Source organism: Heloderma suspectum, chromosome 16 (assembly GCF_057233095.1).
Source record: "Heloderma suspectum isolate Gila_16-S chromosome 16, 16-S_ref, whole genome shotgun sequence".
Classification (NCBI taxonomy): domain Eukaryota; kingdom Metazoa; phylum Chordata; class Lepidosauria; order Squamata; family Helodermatidae; genus Heloderma; species Heloderma suspectum.
In genome coordinates this window covers 9,103,406-9,129,279 of record NC_139473.1, presented here as the reverse complement: position 1 = coordinate 9,129,279, position 25,874 = coordinate 9,103,406, and the positions used below count along the sequence as shown (strand labels likewise).

The following is a 25,874-nucleotide window of genomic DNA, read 5'->3' as shown; positions in this document are numbered from 1 at the left end:
TCTCGCCTTGGCACCCTCCAATCTCTGACGAAAAGTTGCAGCGTCAAGTGTTCTTGTTCAGGGCTCCAGCCAGCCACACTGTTCCCAGAATATTTCATTTCCTTCCCTTCCCTCGGTTTTCCATGCCCCCTCCCTGCGGCCAACAGTCAGCCAGCATTCTGTGAGCACTAAGCATGCTCAGTCCTCAGTAGGCCGTTCTGAGGGTTCCCTCGGGTTTTTTTAATAAAGATTTTTTTGCATGTCTGTAAACCTTGGGGCTCCCCAAACCCGTTCATACTCCCTCTTGTACGCGGATGGTGCCATTTTGGCTACATAAGGAATCGAGTCACACTAACAAGTTCACTATTAGTATACAGGATTGAACGATCCCATTACTCCCCATGCAGAGATGTAACAGAGTTAGCCACTCTCAAGAGGCTGCCTGTCGCATCTCTGCATGATTTACCACTCTGGCCTTGGCTCCTTCTCATCGGCTTCCACTGAGAGAGAAGGAGGACTGCCCCCTCTGAAGTAGCACACATGGCCATCTTAATGATCTGCTTTCACTGGAGGCTGCCCGTTGCAACTCAGCCTATCCCTGTATCTGGAGGGGCATGCCCAGAAGCGCACCTCAGCCATTCGAAATTTGGGAAACGTCTGAGAAGTAGGTGCTGAAATGAACATCATTTAGGGAGGAGGCAGTGTGTGTGGAGGGGAGGGGGAGGGGTGAGGGGGAGGGGGTTGAAAGTTCATTCATGGTCTGAAGTGCTAAAATGAGAGGATGTTATTTTAAACCTCCATTGTGCCATGAGCCATATGGAGGAAAGAAGAAACTGACCTCTTGGGACCAGCTGTTAACTCGGCTGCCTCACGGTAACGCTTGCCAGAAGACCGGAAGGGCTGCTGACCTCCATTCCTTTTTGTTCGCTTTCAGGAAGGAGGTCAGCAATTTTGCCCGCAAAGGTCGATTGGGCGCCATCTTAATGAGGTGCAGGATCCAAGAGACAGACAGAGCCCGGATCCCCTTCTTAGCAAGACTCACAACACTGCAACAAAATGCTTCTTTTACACCCAGAGCGAGACAGATATTTTGGCTGCCCCCAAAATGCCACGTGCATTAGATGGGGGAATTTAACTGAATTAAGACACCCAAACAGACACACACAAGAGACAAGGATATTTCAGCTCCTTGTTTAGAGCAAGATGAGACAGACCCTCTTTATTACTTGCTATATTAGCTCCCCTTCCCATTACAGGTCCCAAGGGAAGCCCTGTTGTTTTTACTTAAATGGCTTTTTCAATGAAGGATCTCATTATCCAATGTAGCACCAGACTGGAATTACAATGGGAACACCGCCATAAATGCAGCTTCTCGCACGACTACCGTGCAGTGCAGGAGCCATGGGAAAACCCAGTGCGACCCTCTGCCTAGACCTCAGCCAAACGCTTATGGGCGCCATGAGCAAAACCACATCCGGTACATCGGCCTTCCTCAACCTGGTGCCCTCCAGAAGTGCTGGCCTACAAATCTCAACATCCCCCAAACACATGGCTGGGCAGAACTAAAAGCTGAAACATGAACAATTCTCTGGCATCATCCCCCTAGCTCACCACATGCCCTAAAGCAGGGATGCAGACCATTAGGCACCGGGGCAAAATGCAACCCTCTTGGGATCTCAATCTAGCTCTCCGGGCTTCTCAGATGGCCACACCCCTCCCCCCCCCCAACCATTGATCGCTTGGTGGTTTCCCAGCTTTTCTACAGTTTTTCCCCATTGTAAGAAGTTGAAATGCCTTTCCTGAGATGAAGAGATTTTTTTACACTGTTACGCTGTTAATCACTGTATCTACTTTCGCTTTCGTCGCAGAATTGAGATCTGAGCTCTACACAAAGAGCTTTTCTTTTCCTGCTTTTCTGCTACATCACCTCTAGGTGGCACTGTGGTATAGCAGAAGAGCGCAAAAAAACATGTTGGAAAATACTTTTTCTTTTTCTTTTAGAAATAATACTCCATTCCCCCCTCACACACACAACATGGGAAAGTGCTCTTAAAAAACAGAAGCGAAACTGAAGGATCACGGCGGTGTCTAAAGAACCCATAAACAACCATGAATAAGGAGTGATGAGCACACAATAAATACCTCATGTAGAAAACTCTTAGTTACTGACAGTAAGTGCTTTAAGCTAAAACATGCTGGTGTTTTGGCCTTTCGCCTTTGGCCCTGCCACCACTTGAATGTGGCCCCCAAAAGCATCTCCAAGATTAAATTCGGCCCTCATTGAAAGAGATTCTGCACCTCTGCCTTTAAGCCATGAATACACCTTTAGAGTGTGCTCACATTATTCTTTCTCGTGTCACCTCTGATTCCTGCAGGCCAGTGCCAAACTAGACAGGATGGCAGAAACTTGGCGTGTGTTTATTTAAAATATTTTTATCCCATTCCTGGAGTGGCTGACATGCAATTGGTAAAACAAGACCGTCCCTGCCTGCAGGCTTACTATCTAAAAAGACACAACACACAAGCAAATAGGGATGGAGAGGGAAGAGGGGAAAATGAAGTAGTCTTCCAGCAGGGCTGGCGGAATGCGCCTGCTTCTCCTACCATTTTCCTCTGTGCAGCCTGCACAGAAAGAAAGGGCTGGGCTGTGTGTCAAATTTTAACAACAAAACAGGTGAGCGGTGCCAGACCTTTCTCCCCCCAGCAGTGTTCACTTCTGAGGATAAAAACCCTCAAGGAGAGAAGCTGTGGAGAGGGCTCACCACCCCACATCCACACATTGCTTCTGATGTTAAAACAGGACCCCCACCCCCACCCTTCTTGTCTATGTGAGTGGGGCACTTCCAAACAAAAATGCAGCCACGGCATCTTGTTTGGTCCTCAGACCCATGGGGGTGTTAGTTTCCAATGGGGGGGGGCAGGGGAGAAAGCCTGAGGAAAAGATATTCCTTTCCTCTCCGTAGAGGAAACCGCCATATCGAGAGACACCCCGCTATGCACTGAAGGGCTTGTACGTTGACAGTGTACTCCCTGGCAGGGCTGGCCCTAGGATAAATAGCGCCCTAGGGGAGGAGTGCATTTGGTCCTCCACCTGCCCCCCCCCCAAGTCAGTTTTGCAGGACCACCCAGAAGATTTATGGGGCCTGGTGCAGGTATGATGTCCATTGAGAATGACATTGCTGTGATCTCTCAGCCACTGTGCTAGTTTGCACAAGCCAAAGTTTGAAAAACTGCATGCTGAGCAGTGGCCGTGCGCTCTGCAACACAGCACACCTGTCACAGGTTTTACTTATAATATTGTTGTTTTGTAGCAGTTCCTATCTTTTTATTTTAGAATATCCGTTATTTCTATCTTTAAAAATAATGAAGAAAAGATACAAATGAAACATGTATGCCGCTGACCTCTTACAGCTTACGGCTTTATTTTATATTATTTATATACTGCTTATAGCGTTTACGGTATTTGAAGCGCTAAGTGATCGGTAACATTGCCCCAAAGCAAATCTGTGTCCCGCTGGTTTTTACCTAGCGCAAATGACATCAAAGGGGAAAAGGAAACACACTTCAAAGCTAATTGAAGGAAGATCGTTTTTGTAGTTCGCACCCAAACAACCTGTAGAACCTTGGAAGAAAGGTTACAGACGCTTGCTTTTTGCCACGCTTGCTCGCTGCAGACAGCACGTTCACAAACACAGGCCCTTGGCTGAGCTTGGCACCCCCCTCAGCTCAGCACCCTGGGTGACTGCCAGCTCACCCACCCTAAGGCCAGCCCTGCTCACTGAGAGAGGGGGCCCACTGAGGGTGTCTTGCCCAACGGGGGTCCAAAAGCCGGAACTGGCACTGATCAGGCCTATCTAGTTGGTCATCCTATTTCCCACAGTTGCCAGCCACATGCCTATGAGAAGCCCACAACTAGGACACCAGCACAATAGCACCCTACGACTTGTGTTACCCAGCAACTTGTATACAGAGGCATACTGCATCAGGTACTGGAAGTAATATCGAGCCATCATGACTAGGAGCCATTGAGATCGCCTTATCCAACATTAATTTGTCTAAGCCCCCTTTACAGATGATGACCGTCTAAATTAAAGAGCTTTAAGGCTCAATCTTGTGGCTCAGATCATGAGCTTCTTGTTGCAAAATTTTAGCTTAAATTGAAGAACGTAGGGGAAACCACTAAACCGTTCAGGTATGACCTAAATCATATCCCTGATGAATATACAGTGGAGGTGAGGAATAGATTTAAGGGATTAGACCTGATAGACAGAGTGCCTGAGGAACTATAGACGGAGGTCCGTAACATTGTTCAGGAGGCAGCAACTCAATCCATCCCAAAGAAAAAGAAATGCAAGAAAGCCAAGTGGCTGTCTGATGAGGCTTTACAAGTAGTTGAGGAAAGAAGGGAAGCGAAAAGCAAGGGAGAAAGGGGAAGATATATCCAACTGAATGCAGAGTTCCAGAGAATAGCAAGGAGAGACAAGAAGGCCTTCTTAGATGAACAGTGCAAAGAAATCGAGGAAAACAACAGAATGGGAAAGACTAGAGATCTCTTCAAGAAAATCAGAGATCTCAAGGGAACGTTTTGTGCAAAGATCGGCATGATAAAGGAAAATGGCAGCAGGGACCTAACAGAAGCAGATGAGATTAAGAAGAGGTGGAAAGAATACACAGAAGAACTATACAGGAAAGATCTGAATGTCCCTGATAGCCATGATAGTGTGGTCACTGAACTTGAGCCGGACATCCTCGAGAGTGAAGTCAAGTGGGCCTTAGGAAGCATTACTAACAACAAAGCTAGCGGAAATGACAGTATTCCAGCTGAGCTATTTAAGATCCTAAAAGATGATGCTGTTAAAGTGCTGCATTCAATATGCCAACAAATTTGGAACACTCAGCAGTGGCCACAAGACTGGAAAAGGTCAGTTTACATTCCAATTCCAATTCCAAAGAAGGGCAACGCCAAAGAGTGTTCAAACTACCGCACAATTGCGCTCATTTCACATGCCAGCAAGATGATGCTCAAAATCCTACAAGCTAGGCTTCAGCAGTATGCGAACCGAGAACTACCGGAAGTACAAGCTGGGTTTCGAAGAGGCAGAGGAACTAGAGATCAAATCGCCAACATTCGCTACATCATGGAGAAAGCAAGAGAATTCCAGAAAAACGTCTATTTCTGCTTCATTGACTACGCTAAAGCCTTTGATTGTGTGGATCACAACAAACTGTGGCAAATTCTTAAAGAGATGGGAGTACCAGACCACCTTACCTGTCTCCTGAGAAACCTGTACGAGGGTCAAGAAGCAACAGTAAGAACCAGACACGGAACAACCGACTGGTTCAAAATTGGGAAAGGAGTACGACAAGGCTGCATATTGTCGCCCTGCTTATTTAACTTATATGCAGAGTACATCACGAGAAACGCTGGGTTGGATGAATCACAGGTCAGAATTAAGATTGCCGGGAGAATTATCAACAACCTCCGATATGCAGACGATACCACCCTAATGGCAGAAAGCGAAGAGGATCTAAAGAGCCTCTTGTTGAGGGTGAAAGTGGAGAGTGCAAAAGCTGGTTTAAAACTCAACATTAAAAAAAACTAAGAACATGGCATCTGGCCCCATCACTTCCTGGCATATCGAAGGGGAAGAAATGGAAGCAGTGACAGATTTTACTTTCTTGGGCTCCAAGATCACCGCAGACGGTGACTGTAGCCATGAAATTAAAAGACGCTTGCTCCTTGGGAGGAAAGCTATGGCAAACCTAGACAGCATAGTAAGAAGCAGAGACATCACCTTGCCGACAAAGGTCCGTCTAATCAAAGCTATGGTTTTCCCAGTAGTAACGTATGGCTGTGAGAGCTGGACTATAAGGAAGGCTTAGCGCCGAAGAACTGATGCTTTCAAACTGTGGTGCTGGAGAAGACTCTTACGAGTCCCCTGGACTGCAAGGAGGTCAAATCAGTCAATCCTAAAGGAAATCAACCCTGAGTGCTCATTGGAAGGACAGATACTGAAGCTGAAGCTGAAATATTTTGGCCACCTAACGCAAAGAGAAAACTCTCTGGAAAAGACCCTGATGCTGGGAAAGACTGAAGGCAAAAGGAGAAGGGGACGGCAGAGGATGAGATGGCTAGATAGCATCACTGATGCAATGAATATGGACTTGCGCACACTCCGGGAGAGAGCACAGGACAGGAAGGCCTAGCGTGCTATGGTCCATGGGGTCACGAAGAGTCGGACATGACTGAATGACTGAACAACAACAACAACAAGTGGAATCCTATGCACGTATTCTCTGAAGTAAGTCCCATGGAGTTGGATGGGGCTTACTCCTTGGTTAGGATTACAGCCTTAAAAAAAAAAATAGCATTGTTCTTCTGAAAAGACTTTGCTACCTGAAAATGTGCATATAACCAAGGAAGAGAGCAAAGATCAGACTATTATGGGAAACCCAACAGTGCCACCAAGTGGAAAAAAGCTGAACCGGTTTTATCGGTTGCCAGCGCTTCTGCCCTTCCAGCAGTGACATTTTGCAAAAGCAATCAATATCTCATTATTGGCTACAATCACTAGCCAGTGGTTTGGATTTTTGTGGAAACAAACCTCCATGAGAAAGAAACGCACTTTTTTTTTTTTGTCCCCCTGCATGTTTTGCAGACACAGTGTCCTAAAAGTCAAAATCATTATTGAACGGAATGTTAATACACATTTAAAAAAAAAAAAAACCATACACCCAAGGTCAGTGCAACTGAAGGTGGGGAAGGAATTTCTAAAAAGAATGCATGCGTGCACACAAAATCCTAACTCCAAAACCTCTGAAGCTGGTGACCTTTTCCTAACTGCTGGAAGGTAAATGCTTGATAAATAAGTAAATAGGTCACTCTTGGGGAGGGGGTTGCTTACAACCTTTTAATTAAAATACTCCAGCCTCTGTAAGGTCACAATGAATGACAGAGTTCCGAGCACAAATAACTCTTCCAAGGGAGCGGGGGGGATTGAACTCCTGGGGTTTCCTTCGAGGCTCCCTTTCGGTGAGGATACTTGCCTATGACATTGGGTATTCAAAAGGTGAACCCCCAAAAGGTTGTCTCCCTCTTTTTCCAGCTAGCTGAAAGAAATGGAGACTGAGCTGGCCTGATGGCTGTTATTCTACTAATGTGACATCATGTCCAGGCTGGACTGCTGTAATGTGCTATACATGGGGCTGCCTTTGAAGACAGTTCAGAAACTCCAGCTTGTGCAGAATGCGGCTACCCAAGTATTGGTGGGGGCAAGGCGATTCGATCATATAATGCCTATACCACGCCAGCTGCACTGGTTACCGGTGCATTTCCAAGCCCAATTCAAAGTGCTGGTTTTGACTTTTAAAGCCTTAAACAGTTTGGGACCAAGTTATTTGAAGGACCGCCTCAACCCATATCAGCTTGCCCACACTTCAGAAATGTGTGATCAGAAAGAGAGGCCCTTCTCAAGATCAGAAAGAGAGGCCCTTCTCCTTTGCCCACCCATGAGAGCAGTCAGGTGGGTGAACACACATGAGAGGGCCTTCTCTGCAATGGCCCCACATCTTTGGAACAAGCTGCCATCGGAGGTCCGTCATTGCAGACTTTTAAGAAGGCCTTGAAAACATATTATTTTACCTTGGCCTTGATATGTCTGCTACTGTTGCTGCTGCTAACATCACTGTCGGTTTTACTGGTGGTTTTAATTGTTGCTTTTATTGTTGTGTTTATGTTTTTATCACTTTTAATATTTTAACCGTTTTTATGTATTTTATTGTTGTAAGCCGCCCTGGGAGGGCTTCTGCCCTGAAAGGCAGCCAAGGAATATTTTAAATAAATAAATATATATTCTTTGGTGCAGAGGTCAGCCAAGAAGCAACTTGGATTCCAGCAAGCTATTTCTAACTCTGGAAGCTATCTTTAAAAGTAAAGGGCCGGGGGGAGAGAAGCTGTCATTCCTCCCTCCGCCCCATTTCTGCCACCAAAGAGCCAACAAACTCTTGTGAACCACCCAGAGAGCTTCCGCTATTGGGCGGTATAGAAATGAAATAAATAAAATAATAAATAAATAAACAAACTACCCTCATCGGCAGCAAGGCCTGACCCCTGCCAGCTCGTTTAGCTTGGCTGCTTAGGCATCTCAAATCTTTCCAGTTAACTGGGCCGCATTACGGAGCTACACAGAACTCCCTCATGCTGCTCTCCTCATTGGCAGTGGGCCTGATGGCTGCAGCTCCTTTGGAGAGGCGGAACCGTGTCAAGCCAAGCCACAACTGGAGAACTGGCAGCCAAGACGACAGCTCCAAGCTCGGGCTTGTCGACTTCTGTGGGACTTTCCTTCCAAGTCTGTTTCCATTTCAGAGCAAGCGTTTAGTCAGCAGCGTTCTCGGTAATCCAACTGTGGAAGAAAAAGATGGGGCAGGGAGCATCTCCTTAATGCTGGGGGCAGACAGACATGCCCCCTTCCTGCGCCCCAACCCCTTTCCCCCTCCAACCATCTATCATTGGGAGGTTTCCCGGCTTTTGTGCAATTTTTCCCCCCATTCTAGAAGTTTGACGTGTCACTCCTAAGGCTCAGCAAAAAGAGCTTTAGGGCACAATCCTATGCATGTTTAAACAGAAAAAAGGATCTGAAGGATTGCCTCCTCCCGTATGTGCCTGCCCGGACTTTAAGATCATCCTCAGCGGTCCTTCTCCATGAGCCTCTGCCAAAGGAAGTGAGGCAGGTGGCTACCAGGAGGGCCTTTTCTGCTGTGGCACCCCAGCTGTGGAATGAGCTCCCTAGTGAGGTTTGCCTGGCACCTACATTGTATCCCTTCCGGCACCAGGTGAAGACCTTTTTATTTTCTCAGGCATTTTAGCATTTTAGCTTCCTAGTCTTTTAGCTTTCCTGTTTTAAATCTGTATTTTAAATCTCTGCATTGCTGCTAGGTTTTATTCTGGTTGTATTGTTATATTGTGGTTTTAATGCTTTTACATTTTCTATTTTTTTTTTACTGCGTGCTTTTTGGTTTTAATTTCTGTGAACCACCCAGAGAGCTTCAGCTAGTGGGCAGTATAGAAATGGAATAAATAAAAATGAAATAAATTTTAAAAGTCCTACAACTCCCAGCATTCCCCAGCCAACATGTAGTTGTAGAACTTCTTTCTGTCTAAGCATTCATAGGATTGAGCCCTTAAGCTAAAATAATGCTGGTATCCTTAAAATAACGGTGGTATCCTTTCCTCTTGAGGACTCCTTTGGAACCGAGCATGTCTTCTCAACGGAGCCCTACTGGCCTGCCTCTTGAGGCGACAACGCTCTCAGGGGCTAGATGGTTGCCCAGCCTCCATCTCAGAGGCTGAACTCCCCTCCTCCGAGGGTCCAGGCTCCCCTAGGTCTCCTGACATGGGTGGCTCCTTCGCGCTGTCCATCTCTGGGAGCAACTGCTCCTCCGTGGAGACAGATCCCTCCGGCAGGGGCACAACAAAGGCAAACTCCGCACCAAATCGTACCCGCTGTGCTGCCCATTCAGCTGGAGTTTCAGGATATATTAAGGGCCATACAGATATATTAATGGCCACACTCCTCTGCTCCATCTTCACAAGAGGCTGGGCAGAGAGATCGTGACCGGCTCAACGTCAACCACTGAGCTTTAGGACTGGGTCTGTCTTGTCTCACTCAGCCCATACACAAGCGACTGCTCTGCCCATATTAGATGTCATGCTTACGCTCTGCCAGGGAGGAAGACAATCAAAACAGCTGGATGTGAACAAAAACTTGATTGATTTCTTGCTATAGTCGGCTATGGTCTGCGCATGGCCCAGTCCTATATAAAACTTCTCAGAAGGAAGTCCCATTCAGTTCAGCGGGACCAACTCTCGAGTAAGTGTGTATGGGACTGCGGCCTCATAAGAATGTAAGAGCCCTGCTGGATCAGACCAAGGGTCCACCTAGTCCAGTATTCTGTTCACACAGCGGCCAACCAGCTGTCGACCGGGAACCCACAAGCAGGGCACGAGCGCAACTGGTGCACATAGGCTCACTGCCTCTGGTCCTGGAGGTAGCACACAGCCATCAAGACTAGTGGCCATTGATAGCCTTCGCCTCCAGGAATTTGTCTAAGCCCCTTTTAAAGCCATCCAAATTGGTGGCCATCACCACATCCTGTGGTAGCGAGTTCCATAGTTTTACTGTGGGCTGTGTGAAGATGTCCTTCCTTTGATCTGTCCCGAGTCTCCCACCAATCAGCTTCATGGGATGACCCCACTGGGTTCCAGTATTTTGAGAGAGTGATGATGAGTGTTGAGACTACTCCACAAGCCATTCACCTCCTCGATCACTGAGCATTGAAACATCCATGGCAAGACACAGATCTGAAGGAAGCTTTTAATTATTGAAATCCTCACTTAAACATGAACTTCAGTGTATGAGATTGCCTCCCAATGCCAAAGCACGTCCCAAGTAGATAGTCCTCATTGTCCTTCTACGGCAAGCCACTATTCATAACCGTAGGAAATACGAGCTTTGATGACCATTTGTTTTGCAAGCATCTCTCAGTTCAGAGGGTCGCATCGCACTGCTTTAAAACTAAGGCTGAGAAATGCAGTCTTTAGGACGGCAAGGGACTTTCCTCTGGCTCGTCTGTGGGCTCAGGCTTCTGTTCTGGCACGGGGTCTAGCATCTCCTCCAGCACGCTCTGCAGTCTCATTTGCAGCACAGGATCCTGCGGCTTGGCTTCCGGATGAGCCTGCTGGGCTACCTGTAGGTCAGAATCAGGCGAGCGTCACGGCATGCAAGAGTAAAACCAAGGGTGGGACCTTCCAGCTCGAAGTCAGCAGTTCTAGTCCTTCACAAGGTTGCTAAAGCAAATCTCCCCCCCTCTTCTGTGCCCCACAGGTGGCCCAATTAGGGCTGATCTAGACAAAGATGCTATGCACAGAATCAGGTGAATGGTTTTGAGAAGCAGAAAGCAGGTATGGGGTCCCCCAATCCAGATTACAACCCTGGTAGAGCGGGGCTTTCACCCCCACCGCGGTCCTGATCCGAATTGGTTGCCCTGGATCTGCTCTTCGCATTGAAAGAAAAGCTCTCGTTTGTGCCAAGGGAAGCTTTTCTTCTAATGCAATAGCAGACATGAGGCCCTCCTGATCTCTTCTGAGACCACAGCAGGGAACAAGGGGGGATTGCAGCCCTCTAACTGCCCTGTGTCCTGGATCCAGATGGGTGTGAGGGAGACACACTCCTGCTATTTACTTTTAAGCAGCTCTTCACACAACTGCTATCAGCATGAATGGCAAATCATCTGGTTTGGGCCTGAGTGTCAGGGTGGAAACTGAGCCGATAGAGCCCCAGAGCAGTTCTGATTCTGAGGAGGATCAGCAATCCGTGGGAGAGGAGCCAGCTCATCCCTCACAGGCACAGCAGCTGGCACAGATTCCTCCTGCCGGCATTCCTGAGATAGTGACCCTGGCAGTGAGAGAGTGCGGGAGGGGGGCTCACTAGACGCTCGACGCAGGGAGCGACAAGCGATGGAGGGAGCGGAAAGGAGGCATAGTGCCCGTTCGGCACGCAAGCAACGGCCGCGTCCCGTGGACCCAAGGAAAAGAAGTAGGATCTCTCCCTAGCCCATAAGTTCAGGGTCTTCAAGTGATTCTCCTTCAAACGGGGATCAACTGCCTACTAGGCACATAGGCTACTCTGCTGTTCATTGCTTAGTCACTGGTGATTAGCATCTGAAAGAGTCATTAAGTTGTAAAAGGATTAAAGCCTTGAAAAGAATCCTTTCATCTGTGTCTTGAGTTGGCGCTCCTGACACTGAGTCTGCAAGCCAACTTAAAGCCAAATACTGGGACATCACTTTCTGCGCTGTCCCAAAGAGCACATGCCCCCCTATAGATACAGAGAGCTGCCTTATACTCAGGCAGATAATTGGTCCACCTAGCCCAATATTGTAGACACTGACTGGCAGCCAGGTTTCAGGCAGGAGTTTTTCTTGCTCTAACTGGAGATCCCAGAGATCAAACCCTTTGTGCAAAGCAGGGGCTCCACCAATGAGCTACAGCCCCAGGCCCGCTATGTAACACAGCTGCCTGGATATCCGCTGCACCAAAGAAGCCATCTGTCAGGGTGGACACTGAGCCCATAGAATCCCAGAGTAGTTCTGATTTGGAGGAAGAGCAGTCGCTCCTGGGAGAGGAGCGCACCCCTTTTTCCCAGGGCCCGCAGCTGACAGAGATTCCTCCCACCAACATTCCTAGATTAGAAAGCAGTCCAGGGAGTGACCCAGCACAGATAGCAGACTGGGTGGATGCGTGGCGCAGACGCAGAGAGCGGCGCCGACGCAGAGAGCGGCGCCATATGGAGGGCGCGGAAAGGAGGCGTAGCGCCCGGTTGGCACTCAAAGAACGGTTGCGCCCAGAGGATCCAAGGGAAAAGGGGAAGGAGTCTCCCTAGTCCTTATATTCAGGGGTCTGCCAGTAATTCCCTTTCAAACGGGGACCAACTGTTCCAACTTAGGGCATAGGGATGCTTCTGCTCAGATCTAGTTGCTACCTGTAGAGTTGTTAAGTTGTAAAAGAGGAATAAAGCTTTGAAAAGAATCCCTTTATCTGTGTCTGGACTTGGCTACTGGATTAGACTGAGAGAGCCCTCCAAGGAGCCCTTGACACCATCATTGTAACCCTGCAACTGTCTTCATTCTAGAACAAGACACATTCGTGGGAAGTAGTGTCTATGGAGGAACACAACCAGTGCTCCTTTACTGTCTGAAAAAGAAAACAACTGGAGATGTTTGGCTGTTTGTCTAAGATCTTGTGGTGGCCAAAGAGGCTGTTATTCGAGTCAGTGTTCCAACTGAAGGTGACGTTGCCAGACAGACAACGGGATGTAATACGGCAGCTTTCCCCAGCCTGGTGCCCTCCAGATGTTTTAGACTACAGTTCCTAACATTCCTGATTATTGGCCATGCTGGGTGGAGCTGATGCGATTTGAAGCCCAGAACAGGCTGGGGAAAGCTGTAAGAAGGCGGTGTCATGATGGAGACATGTACGGCTTCTGGATTTACACATCCGCATGAACATCACAAAGCTGTTGACCAGCAACACCTGAGATTTCAGTGAGGTTTGGGGATTTAAGATGTGCTGAGATTGAGAGTTCCCACATCACAAACAAGCAACAGCAAGTCAAATTTGTTCCACAACACAGGAGTTGGAGGCAAGCTGAAGATAATGCACACTGCACACATATTAACTAGCATAAGCTGTGTTAGGCCATGCACAGAGTAGTCGAGAATGGATTTTCTCCCTCCTTGTACATTTTTATGCGAAATGCAAATGCCACATATACAGGTTAAGTCCAAAGGACGAGATTAAAGGACGAAAAGGGAGCCTAGAGAAAATTAACACACCATAGTTTCACCAATACTTTAAGGCAAAGAAAATTTAAATGCAACCTAACCCAGTTCATAGTTTTTGTAACAAGCAGACTGATCCTGCATGATTACTCAGAAGTAAGTCTGACTGGTGTCAATGGTACATATTCCCAAGAAAGCATGCATGGGATTGCAGCCTTAGACTATTAAGAGTCAATTTTATCTTTGACATTACTTTCTACTCACATCAGGGCTCTTTCAAGGGTTATGGGGAAAGTTTATTCTTCAACTTAAAGCCCCACTATTGATCAGCTTACAAGGGAAGATAATCTGAGCTTGTCGCTTTCAGGCAATACCAACTCCAGTATTAACTCAAACACATACTAATGAAGGTCTGCTGATAATACCATCTTATGTGGAGGCTAAATTTGTCTCCATATATTTATTTACTGCATTTTATCCCACTTTTCAGACAATTATTGTCTCCCAAAGTGGCTCGCTTCAATTAAAAACAGAGAGAGAGAGAGGGAGGCCCATCAGTCTTACAAACTGAAATGGCAAGATACACAAGGGAAGGGGAGTGAAGGAGAAAGGAAGAGGAGTTCTTCCAGCCCAGAACAAGGTGTTGAGCTCTAAGCAGACATTTAAAGGCACTTCAGACCAGGCTGATCTTCCCTTGCTAGCATTCTTGCTTGAATAGCAATTGGCAGGTATATTGGATTTGGGCTCAGGAGTCAGGTGTGAACTTGCAGAGTCATATGCAGCATCTAGTAGCATATGTAGACTTACTTGGTAGAGCACTTGGCAACTATTATGAAATTAGAGTTGGTTTTCATAGCTGTATGCACATACAGTGAAGGTCAGTGCTTTTTGCTACTAACAAAAGTTATATAATACACAGTCGCTGCCTTGCACAGTTTGTACTTTCCTTATGATACGAATGCTCCTTTCTCTGCTATGTTTCTTTCCTGCCAAGAAATTAAGCCCCCCTTCCCCCTCCTCGGTGAAGGGAGGAAGGTATGTGTGTGTCTTGTAACAGTCTTTAACTAAGTGAGAAAAGCCCTATAAAATCCTGGGCAGATTGACTTGATACCTGTTCTCATCATGGCGGTGGGGTGGGGGGTGCACCACCTGCTCCGATTAACATCCCCCAGGCGGCGCTTGTTGCATCAAGGGAACCAATGCAACTCCCATTGAGGGGACTGTGATCTATCAGTTGAGGGGTGTGCATAAACTTTTCTTTGCTTTTATTATCTGCACCCATTTTCTGTCAATAAACTATTTCATTTTTTCACACGTGGACTTGAGTCATATTGGGACCTTTGAATCTCTTTAGTGTGGGTCCTGGCTGAATCAGGGCTCCAGGTTTAAAACAGTGGCCCTTTTTTCCTTTGGCTGATGGATGGGGCTAGAGCACTCTTTCCCCTTGCCTCCGCAGTCCAACAGCTACAGGCAGTGGGAGGTGAATGTTCTTTCTCGCAGAGAGGGCTCCTTCTCTGGCCCTTGGATGGCCAGGCTGGCCTCCCCCTCGGCTTGATGTTTATATATTTCCTTTATTTATTTACAATATCTGTATACCACTCCATACCCAAAAGATTTCAGAGTGGTGAACAGCAGATAGGATAAAAGAATAAAAACACCATGTTAAAGTAATTACTGTTTTAAAAAAACAAAAACAAACAAACACAGAACTCCGGTAACTGAGTTCTGATAAAACCACTGCCCGTCACTCAAGGAAGGCTTCCTGATATAGCACTGTTCTCAGCAGGTGCCAGAAGCAACATGACATTGATGCCTGCCTGACCTCTGAAAGCAGGGAATTCTACAACAAGGGGGCCACCACACTGAAGGCTCTTCTCCTGGTGGACTCCCATCAGGCCATAGATCCATGTGGAACCACCAGGAGCATTTTATTATTCCTGGGAAGCGGGGGATGCAGTCTCCCAGCGTCCCTAGGTCCCCTGGCTGGAGGCAGCAGCCAGAGTGTGCTTTCTTCCTCATAGATACTGGGCCTCTTCTACTGCAGCCCCAGGACTTCATAATGCCCTCCTGTAGGAGGCCTGCATAGCTCTTTCTCATCTTTCTAGAGACCCCCCTTTCCTGTTAAGCTGTTGAATATTTGAGTCCGCTTACACATTTCCTTCTCTTCTGCTGTTTATTGTATCTTTGGTTTAATGGCTGTCTGATATTTATTTTATGATGCCTTGTGTTTTGATTGTATTGAGAAACCCCTCCAACGCCCTCTGCTTCCGGGTCATGCACCCACTTGCCAAACAGTAGAGCTGCCTTCTCCAACCTGGTGCCCTCCAGATGTGTTGGACTGCCTGTCCCACCATTCCCAGCCAGCATGGGAGTTGCAGTCCAACACATCTGGGGAAGGCTGCTGTAGACCAGCTCTTCATAATACTTACATTCCCCACTGCTTTTCTTCGTAAGAGAAGTCCCTCTGCCAGAAGCGCTTTCCCTGTTTCTTCGAACAGCCTGTCATCATCCATTTCTCCCTGCTTCTGCAGTTCGTTGTATTTCTCAACAAACCTGGAATTCAAGATACTCATGAACAGCAAGCAAGGGAAACAGTCATTTCCATTCCATGAATTTGGGGGTTGGGGAGGGAATCCTCAAGTCAGACTTTGTTCACTTACCTTTGGCAGGTGGATTTAAAGTTTAATCTGGACAGTTCAAAGGCTCTTGGGCCATTTCCATAAACTTCATAAAATTTCCTAATGAGCAAGATAAGAAGTTTTAATTTGGGATTGATCCGTATGACAGACAGTATTGTCAATACGATTTTTAGAGACACTAACAGAAGGGCCAGGGGCATGTTTTCTCCTTCAGAATCTGAACTCCAAAATACAGGCAAGATCTTGGCCTATATTTATAAAACCTCTGTTACACCTTAGAGATGACCTATTCCTCATTTCCTACTGCAGTCTCCAAGATCAACCAAGACCGCCCCCAGTGACTGCAGAAAGGGCTAACAGCTCAGTGCTAGAGCATATGCCCTGTATGCAAGGGGTTCAAGGTTCAACACCCAGCTTCTCAAAATTAAAAAGATCTCAGATCGTGAGGCTGAGAACAGCTGCTGCCTGAGATCCCGAAGAGCCACTATTATGACATACTTATCCTGCCCTTCCTCCAAGGAGCTCTTCCCCTTTCCCCCTATTTTATCCTCCCAACAACTATGTGAGGAAGATGAAGCTAAAAGATAGTGACTGGCCCAGGGTCACCCAATCTGAGTGTGGATTTGAATCCATATCTCCCTGATCCTAGTCCAGAACTATAACCATTGCACCTCTCCTGCTTTCAATAGCAGCTCTACCTGCAGCCCCATGCGGCCCTCAGCCTAATTTCAAAAGCTCCCTGCATACAATCGGTTTAGACTGCTGGCAAGAGCGATCTGTCCCTTCCCTGGCAGTCTGCTGTGTGGGGAGGAAGAGGAAGGGAGAAAAGAGAGTGGCAGAGAGGAAATGGGTGAGCCACCCACTCTTGGCTCCGGTCCTACCCACTGCTGGACTGGATAAGCCAGTGGTCTGAATCACTATAAAGCAGCTTCAAACATTCCTGAGCCATACGGGCATCACACCGCAAAAATGAGCACACCAGCATCCTTGTTACATACACTGCAAGTTATGCAACTGTCTTTCCTGGACAATTTCTTGCAGACTCCCCAATGCCATACTTGGTTACTGATTTTCAGTCTCTGTAAGACAACCTTTTCCTGGCTGGCTTTGGGTGACAAAGAGCTAGACAAAATATGCAGATGTGTATACAAGTCTGTGCTATTAACATGTTTTGGAGATTTGCGCAAGAAAAAGTATGGCTACCTCTCTCCTCCAAACACTTGTGATGGAGTTTTAAACTAATACATTTCTATTTCCTGAGCCCTGGCTCATATACAGATTATGAGCAATCAGATAATATATTTATATTCCATGGAATACTGGGAATTCCTGTGGACATTTCTGTTTATACTAGGCATTTGCCCAACAACTCAAGCTTATCCAGATGTGGCTGAAAGGGGCAAATGTTTTTGAGCCAAAAGACAAGCTTCCCATAGAAGTAATTCTGCTCAAAAGGCCATTTCCTCCTACAACTGGGCAGCCAAGGAATCCACAATTTGCTCAGAATTAAAAGGGAAAGAAAATCAGCAACAGAAGAGCCTGTCTTTCACTGTTCTTAGTATCCCACTGACTCTTCCTTGATCCAGCAAGTCCACCTGCTAAGAGGCTGGCCTGTTACCTGTACAGACCACTGAAACCACCTCCAAGCCTTTGAGTTATGGTACCAAAGCACATGCAGAGGAAGACTGGGGAGAGACACCCAAGGTTATAAAAGAAATCCTCCTGCATAAGAACGAAGGTCTGAGCCCACCTAGCCTACATTGCTCCCACAGGGCTGCCTTGAAAACGAAGTTGCAGCTAGTGCAAAATGCAGCAGCTAGACCGTTGACCAGAACATCTCATAAAGATCATATGACACCAGTTTTAAAGGAATTGCACTGGCTGCCAATATGCTTCTGGTCAGAATTCAAGGTGCTGGTGACATTTAAAGCCCTAGGAGGTTTGGAACCTCGAAATTTGAGGGAGTGCCTCGCCCTATATATGCTGGCCTGAGGACTGAAATCTGTTGGAGGGGCCCTCCTCTGTGTCCCATCAGTGTGAGACATACGTTATGGTGGAACGTGGGAGAGGGCCTTCTCTGTCACCATATCTTGAGGCCTCATCGGATTCCATAAATTAAATATGTGCCATCTGAAGGACTTCCTTCTCTCTGTCCTGAATCTATCACCCATCAATGTCATTGTATGACCCCCAAGTACTTGGGGGGGAGGGGGGAGAGAGAGAAACTTACGCTCTGATCTCATCTTCCTGGTACAGGATATCGGGGACCATGTCTGGCACCTTGACCATCGGTGGACGAGGATCCCGATAAAGAGGGTCCCTCAACGGAGGGAAAGCTGCATAAACATCATACCAGATTGGTTTCTTGGCCTCAGGCATCACCCCAGAGCGTAGCAAGTCCCGTGTCCTGAGGGGTGTGTGGGGGAAGGAGAAATGCACAGGACAATATTAGCCAAGAATAAAGATAAGATATCCTCTTAAAGGTACACACAGAAAAGGGACCTCATGGCAGCTACCACAAAAGAAGACATCTAGTCCAGAACCTTTGCTTGTTTCCCCCTGCTGATGGAGTAGTCAGAGGTGGGAAGAAAAAAATCAGACTAATTGTTGGCTAGGAAAAAGCACTCTTCTGAAACAGCAGCCTTACTTTTGATTTAATGAGAATGATATTTGTGCTAATTATCTGGAGTATAAAATCTTTGTTATTTTCTCCACCTTTGCCACGTCCCAGCAAGTGCCTTTGGGCAAATTAGGACAAAGCTTTGTGCACACACGACGCTTTACTTTTAATTTTGATTCCCTCCTCGCTTCAGTTTTCAAAAACAACATGTGAGAAGCATGGTAAGTTCCTATGCAAAAAGAAAAATTAAGAAGGCATACACACATTGCACTCACTGGATCGCAGCCCCTCCATTTCTCTCGCAGATACACTTTGCCGTGCTCTTGTTCGCGATGGATTGATGCTGACTGAACATGCTATACGTTCATACACTGCCCCTTCATTGTCTGTTCCCACAAGCAAAGTCCCTCCTGTTTAAAGCATTGTATCTGTACTGGTGCTAACTGTAGTTAAACCTAAGCAGGGCTGCTTGGAACCATGATTGCAGGCCACCCTGGTGAGTCTTAAACAGAGTTAGTGCCAATGCAGATGTAATGCTCTGAAAGGCAGAAAGACAGGGGGAGAAGAGATCAGCATGCAAGAGGAAAACGACGAGAGTAGAAAAAGAGCTCGCAGTGCATTCCTGACTTCCCAAAAGACTAACAAGTTTTGGACTGGGAGTTGGGAGATCTGGGTTCTAGTCCCCACTCAGCCATGGAAGCTCACTGGGTGACTTTGGGCCAGTCACAGACTCTCAGCCCAACCCACCTTACAGGGTGGTTGTTGCAAGGATAAAACAGAGGAGGAAGAGGATTATGTACGCCACCTTGGGTTCCTTAAGGAGGAAAAAAGGCAGGATATAAATGTAATAAATAAATACATAACAAGGCTACCTGCCTGATTCCAGATAGAATTTTAATTTCTTAATTTCAAATAGATGACATTAAAAAAATGGAACGCAAGAGCCATGCTGGATCAGACCAAAGGCCTGCCTGGTTCAGCATTCTGATCCCACAGTGGCCAGCCGACTTCCTGGGAAGAACCCAAGCAGGACACGAATGTAACAGCACCTTCCAACTTGTGCTCCGCAGCAACGGCTGAACACAGGCCTACCTCCTCCGATACTGGAGGTAATACATAGCCATCATGACTAGTAGCCATGGGTAGCCTCATCCATCACGAATCTGTCAAATCCCTTTTAGAAATAGTCCGAGTTGGTAGGTGTCACCACATCTTGGGGTAGCGACTTCCATATTTTAATTATACATTGTACAAAGAAGTATGTGTCCTGAATCTCCCACCATTAAAGAAGTTACTGTGACCATCCCAAAGGAACCATGGCCAAGGTTATTATGCCCTCACAGTTATAGGCACCCACAAAGGAGCAATGTATATATCACAGCCTAAAGCAGCCCTTTCTCCACATTAACTCATTTTACTGTTTCACTGGAACTGCACAAGGCTGTAAGCCAGGGTGGGCAACTTGTGGCCCTCCAGATGTTTTTGCCTGCAACTCCCAGCAGCCCTAGCCAGCATAGCCAATGGATGATGGGAAGGAAGGAAAGGTTGCTCTTGTGCAAGCACCGAGTCATTACTGACCCCTAGAGGGACGCCATTTTTCCTCGGCGTTTTCCTGGCAGACTGTATAGTGGGGTGGCTTGCCATTGCCTTCCCCAGTCCTAACTACCTTTCCCCCAGCGAGCTGGGTACTCATTTTACCGACCTCGGAAGGATGGAGGGCTGAGTCGACCTGAGCCGGCTACCTGAAAACCAGCTTCCGCTGGGATCGAACTCAGGTCGTGGGGAGAGTTTCGGATGCATTACTGCCGCAGACCACTCTGCGCCACACGAGGGTCTTAACACGAGGATGAAGGGAGTTGTAGGCCAAAACATCAGTTGCCCACCCCTGCTGTAAGCCATCCTGGAAATGCACTGCATTGAAGGGCATGAAATAAATGCACATAATAAAAATTCATCATGGGTTTGCTGTCCCACGATGGCCTCTTGAAGGGGATCAAACACGTTCACGGAGGGGGATACAACACCCATGTTAAGCAGCAGTATACATCTAAATAATGGTTCCTGCAGGGGCAAGACGATCCTGGAGACATCTGGCTGGTGACTGCGTGATTCAGGATGGCTGGACCCAATTTGGTCTGATCCTGCAGGGCTCAATTCTTATTAACCACGGTAGCTAGGAACAGAACCTCCATGTTCAGAGGCAGTCGATCTCGCAGTACCAGCGACCAGAAGTGGAGGTGTCTTGCCTTCTTTCCCTGCTTGTGAGATTCAAGTCGGGAGATCCGGGTCCTAGTCCCCACTCAGCCATGGGAGCTCACTGGGTGACTCTGGGCCAGCCACAGGCTCTCAGCCCATCCTACCTCGCAGGGTGGTTGTTGTGAGGAAAAAATGGCGAGGAGGAGGATTATGTACGCCGCCTTGGGTTCTTTAGGAGGAAAAAACGGGGGGGGGGATATAAATGTAATACATTTTTTAAAAAATTGTAGGAAACAGGCCACTGTTCTACATAGGCCAGGCTTCCCCAACCCGGTGCCCTCCAGATGAGTGGGACTACAACTCCCAGAATGCCCAGCCAAGTGGCAGGGGGATTCCGGGAGTTGTAGTCCCACTCATGTGGAGAGCACCAGGCTGGGAAAGGCAGACGTGGGCCTTCGCTCTAATCCAGCCTTCCCCAATTTGGGGCCCTCCGTATGTCTTGGACTACGACTCCCAGTATTCCTGGCCACTGGCCATGGCTGATGGGAACTGAAGTCCAAAGCACCTGGAGGAAACCAGGCCGGGGAAGGCCGCTCCAGCTCGAAAAGGCTCTTCTCGCCTTCTTATACCCTACCTCACGCCGAGCCCAGAGCCCGAAGTTTCAGCCAGCTTCCAGCAGCCCTTCCTCTCCCTCCCCGCCCCGCACGAAGAGCTCCGCCCCATGGGACCCACACCCGCGGCAGCCCCTGCCCCCAGACCGCCGAACGGAGCCCCCAAAGCCCTCACCGACTGAAGACGCTGCCCAGCTTCTCAAACCGGCTCCCCGCCATGGCGCCCTTGGCCTACACTAGGCCTCCCTTGGCAACCCGGCGCGGCCCCTAGCAACCGCAGCACCCGGAAGCGGAAGCGCGGAGCCTCGCGAGAGCGCTGGGCGCGGACGGCGCGTGGGCGCGACGTGACGCAGTTGCGCGCCGGAGCCGGGGAAGGGGCGATGCTGGGGACAGGCAGAAGCAATCGCTGGAAGAGCGGCGCTGCCTGCTGCTGGGCGTTTCCTCCCTGCAGCAGGCAGAGTGAAATCCAGCATGAGCCCTACTTAGAGGAGACCCATTGGAATGAATGGGACTTAGATGAGGCATGGCTCACTCAAATCCCCTTCATTTTAGTGGGTCTGCTCCAAGTAGGATTTATCTTTTATTTTGCCCATCATAAGTAATCTTACTTTTTAATTTTTAAGAGGAGCTGGGCAAGGCCATTTAGGGTTTCATTTTGACCTCTGCCCTGCAGCCTATTTGCAATATTAGGGCCCAGCCATGGAGTATGTGCCTCACAGCGCAATCCTATGCATGTTTCTGTAGCAGTGAGCCCCGCTGCGTTCAACGGGGGTGTCCTCTATTTTATTCATCTAAAGTGTTTTTAAACCATCTCCGCCCCTCTTTAGCCAGAGACAGGCTTCCAATCTAAGAGACAGGACACACAAGGGGAAAAGGGCAGGGAGGGAGGAGGAAAAAACAAATGCTCAGGCACCAGCTCTTAAAAGCTGCACTTTTTATAACCACCAGCTGGGATGAAAACAGGTCAGGTAGCCTGATGGAAAACTCTCTGGAAAAGACCCTGAAACTCTCTGGAAAAGACCCTGATGCTGGGAAAGACTGAAGGCAAAAGGAGAAGGGGACGGCAGAGGATGAGATGCCTAGATAGCATCACTGATGCAATGAATATGGACTTGAGCACGCTCCGGGAGAGAGCGCAGGACAGGAAGGCCTGGCGTGCTATGGTCCATGGGGTCATGAAGAGTCGGCCACGACTGAACGACTGAACAACAAAATGCAAAGAGAAAACTCCCTGGAAAGACCCCGATGCTGGGAAAGACCGAAGGCAAAAGGAGAAGGGGACGGCAGAGGATGAGATGGCTAGATAGCATCACTGATGCAATGGATATGGACTTGAGCACGCTCCGGGAGAGAGCGCAGGACAGGAAGGCCTGGCGTGCTATGGTCCATGGGGTCACGAAGAGTCGGACACGACTGAACAACAAAATGCGAAGAGAAAACTCCCTGGAAAGACCCCGATGCTGGGAAAGACTGAAGGCAAAAGGAGAAGGGGACGGCAGAGGATGAGATGGCTAGATAGCATCACTGATGCAATGAATATGAACTTGAGCACGCTCCGGGAGAGAGCGCAGGACAGGAAGGCCTGGCGTGCTGTGGTGCATGGGGTCATGAAGAGTTGGACACGACTGAACGACTGAACAACAACAACAACAAGCCTGATGGAATGGCTGTTGTTTATGGACAGTTGCTGGAGAAGAAGAGCTAAAGGCAATTAGTTACTGGGCAGAAACTATAGATGAACCTTGCTTCCACTCTCTCTCTCCGCTCTGCAGCCTGCTGGAATGGATGTGCATAAGGATTTCAGCCTTCATAACAGAGCAGTGCGGAAACCAGACATGGGGAAATTGCCTTTCCCTCCCTACTCTGCTCTCCGCGTCTATTTGCTGCCCTTTTGTGACACCCAAAGTCAGCTGCCTACAGCAGCCACCCCGTTCTGCCGCATGGTAGGACCGGCCCTGATAGAAATTTGCAGTGAATTAATTGAATAGCAATTCAATTCAACCACAGCAATGACTTTCATTAAATAAAGGAATGAGATTCACACATATATGTCTGGTTTCATTTGATTCCTCTTCCTCCCCTGCAGTTGAAGAACAGCCCTGAAGCCACTGTCTTATGCGTGGGTTGTAGCTGTGGTGACAACATCAAGATGGCCGCCACAGGTGTACGACCAATTTTGTTGTACCATTCCATTGGACCAACTTGATTATGTGCCCTCCTGTTGGAAAGGCATTTACATAAGCTATGAACATGTTCTTACGGTTCGTAATGGAATGCTTTTTTGTTTTATTTGTCTAAAACATACAACAAGAACAAACAACACAACCCTGAAAAAATGGGATTGTAAAATACCATGTTTTGGAGGTATTGTGAAATCAACCAGCTCATTACAACTGCTATGCAGGAGATTAACATGGAGTAGTTCAGGATATACCATCCTTAACTACTCAGAGGAAAAGCAGGATTAAAATTTAATAAAGATTTCTTGAATAAACATGCATAGTGAAAACCCACAATCCTGGCCTCTACCTGTGATCTTGGACAATTATTACTAATTGATATTAACGTAGGATAATAAAGCTGTTCCTTCTGTCCTACTATGTTTAAGCTCTCTCAACATGAATATTATCTTAAAATAAATGGACTTAAAACAACAACAACCCAAGATGCCATAATAACATTTTAATCACTTTCTTTCCCAAAGCAAACAATCTTGCAAAGATTTCTCTTGTATCTTCCAGTCTTTAAAGAAGGGAAGTAGAAACATAAAAAAATGTCTATTTCTAGGCGCTCATTAGCCACAAACAAAACAAAGCAAAAATACCCACCCAAGACTTCAAAGACAATACTTTCAATTACACTGTTCTAATAAAATTAATGTACTAATAAAATAATAATTAGCATGCACGCATGCATGATTTAGACTAGAGAAAGGGGATTGAGAGAAGTTTTTCTCGCTGTCCCATAAAAGTAGAATTCAGGCTCATCCAATAAAAAGGGCTGTTCAGGAGATTCGGGAGAAGAAAAGGGAGGCCTTCTCTTCAATTAAGTTATAATTAAGTTATGGAATGTGTTTCCTCAAGATGTGCAGATGGCCTTTCGCTCTAAAAAAGGATTAGACGTATGATGTTTATATGCAGCTTTCAGGCTTGGGGGAGTATACTTCTAGGCTAGGTAATTTTGTGGTGCAGCTAGGTAATTTTGGGCCCTGAATGGTCTCAAAGAGGCTTACGGTGGATGCTATCCATGTCTTCTCTGAAGTAAGTCCCATGGAGTTGAATGGGACTTACTCCTAGGTTAGGATTATAGCCTTAAAAATAGGGTTGCAGCACTGTGGCTACTACACCAGACCATCTGGCTTATTTTCCTCTGGTTATCTCCTCCTCCTCTCCTGCATTTCACACTGGGGCTGATAGGGAAGGACACAAAAACTGGTTCTTTTGGGGCCAATACCATTCTTCACTTAGGTACCATTTCCAAAGCACAAAAGTGAGAAGGAGCGGTGACACTAGCAACCACCAACACACTCATCCAGTTAGGAGGGAAAGCCGATCGAAGGAGACGGAGGGATGTTCCACATGTCTTGCAACTGAATGCAAATTAAAGTCCTTAAGCTGAGACCATATGGCCAAGAACAGTACCCAGATGGCTTCAGAACCTCAAAGGCTTGGCGAGGCTTCCATCAGCTTTGATGCCTCGGTATAAACATAAATAGATGTGCACTTTTATGCTGCTTTCATGGCACACTTTCTGGCAATTACTTCTGTACTACAAGACACTGTTATTGATGTCAAGGAAGGAGATGGCGCTCCCCCGCCCCCACGGGAGTCTGTTTAGTGTGTTGCTGAAGGCACTTCCTCAATGAGTCTCAGAGGCTGGGAGACACTTGCTTAAATGTTGATGGGTTTTGATGGCTGTACACCGGATCCAGCCCACCTCCTTGAGCAAAGGAGAACAACTGTTCTGCAGCCGGAATGCAGCCAATGAAGGAAAAGGAAGATTTGAGTTTGAGGCTGTGCAGCAAAGATGAGACTAGAGCAGCTTTCCCCAACCTGGATTGCAACTCCCAGTATCCCCCAGTCATGCTTGTAATCCAACACATACTGTTTGCTGGGGGGGGGGGGGGGCTGATACTGCCTCCATTGTTGGCACCATCTGCCTTCATGTTTGCCGGTTCCTCTATGCTCAGCTCGTCCCTTTGCAAATAAACAGATTATTAAAGAAATGTCTTAAATCTCCAGTCCTTTCTTCTCTCAAAGAAACCAACTCTGTAGGAACTGCCCTTGCAAATGTCCCAACATTTGTGGAAATGTGGAGCGTACAACAATATCACAAGCTGCCTTTGCTGTGTCAGAACAAAGGTCCATCTTCTGTCTATCTAGCCCCCCGGAATTGTCAAGTGTTCAAGAACTGACTTATATGAATTTGCTCGTTCACTAAGTTTGTTCTTGGAGGTCCTGTTTTGTGTCCTATCACCACCTGAGGCACATT

General features: G+C 47.4%; 1 protein-coding gene across 15 annotated transcripts in view; it reads right to left on the bottom strand.

The window, feature by feature from the left end:
• The window catches only part of MRPS23 (mitochondrial ribosomal protein S23), a 67,656-nt gene extending 46,028 nt beyond the window's left edge, over positions 1-21,628 (bottom strand). The window contains exons 1-6 of one of the 15 annotated variants that reach the window (XM_084822471.1): positions 21,559-21,628; positions 20,796-21,001; positions 18,187-18,363; positions 15,978-16,055; positions 15,747-15,870; positions 5,779-8,381 (exon numbers count right to left, since the gene is read on the bottom strand). In XM_084822471.1, the coding sequence (XP_084678597.1) occupies positions 8,358-8,381; positions 15,747-15,870; positions 15,978-16,055; positions 18,187-18,363; positions 20,796-20,884 (492 nt within the window). In that variant the 5' untranslated portion in view covers positions 20,885-21,001; positions 21,559-21,628 and the 3' untranslated portion in view covers positions 5,779-8,357. The other 14 variants (XM_084822459.1, XM_084822462.1, XM_084822469.1 and 11 more) reach the window with 14 other exon arrangements.
• Between the last annotated feature and the right edge of the window lie 4,246 nt (positions 21,629-25,874).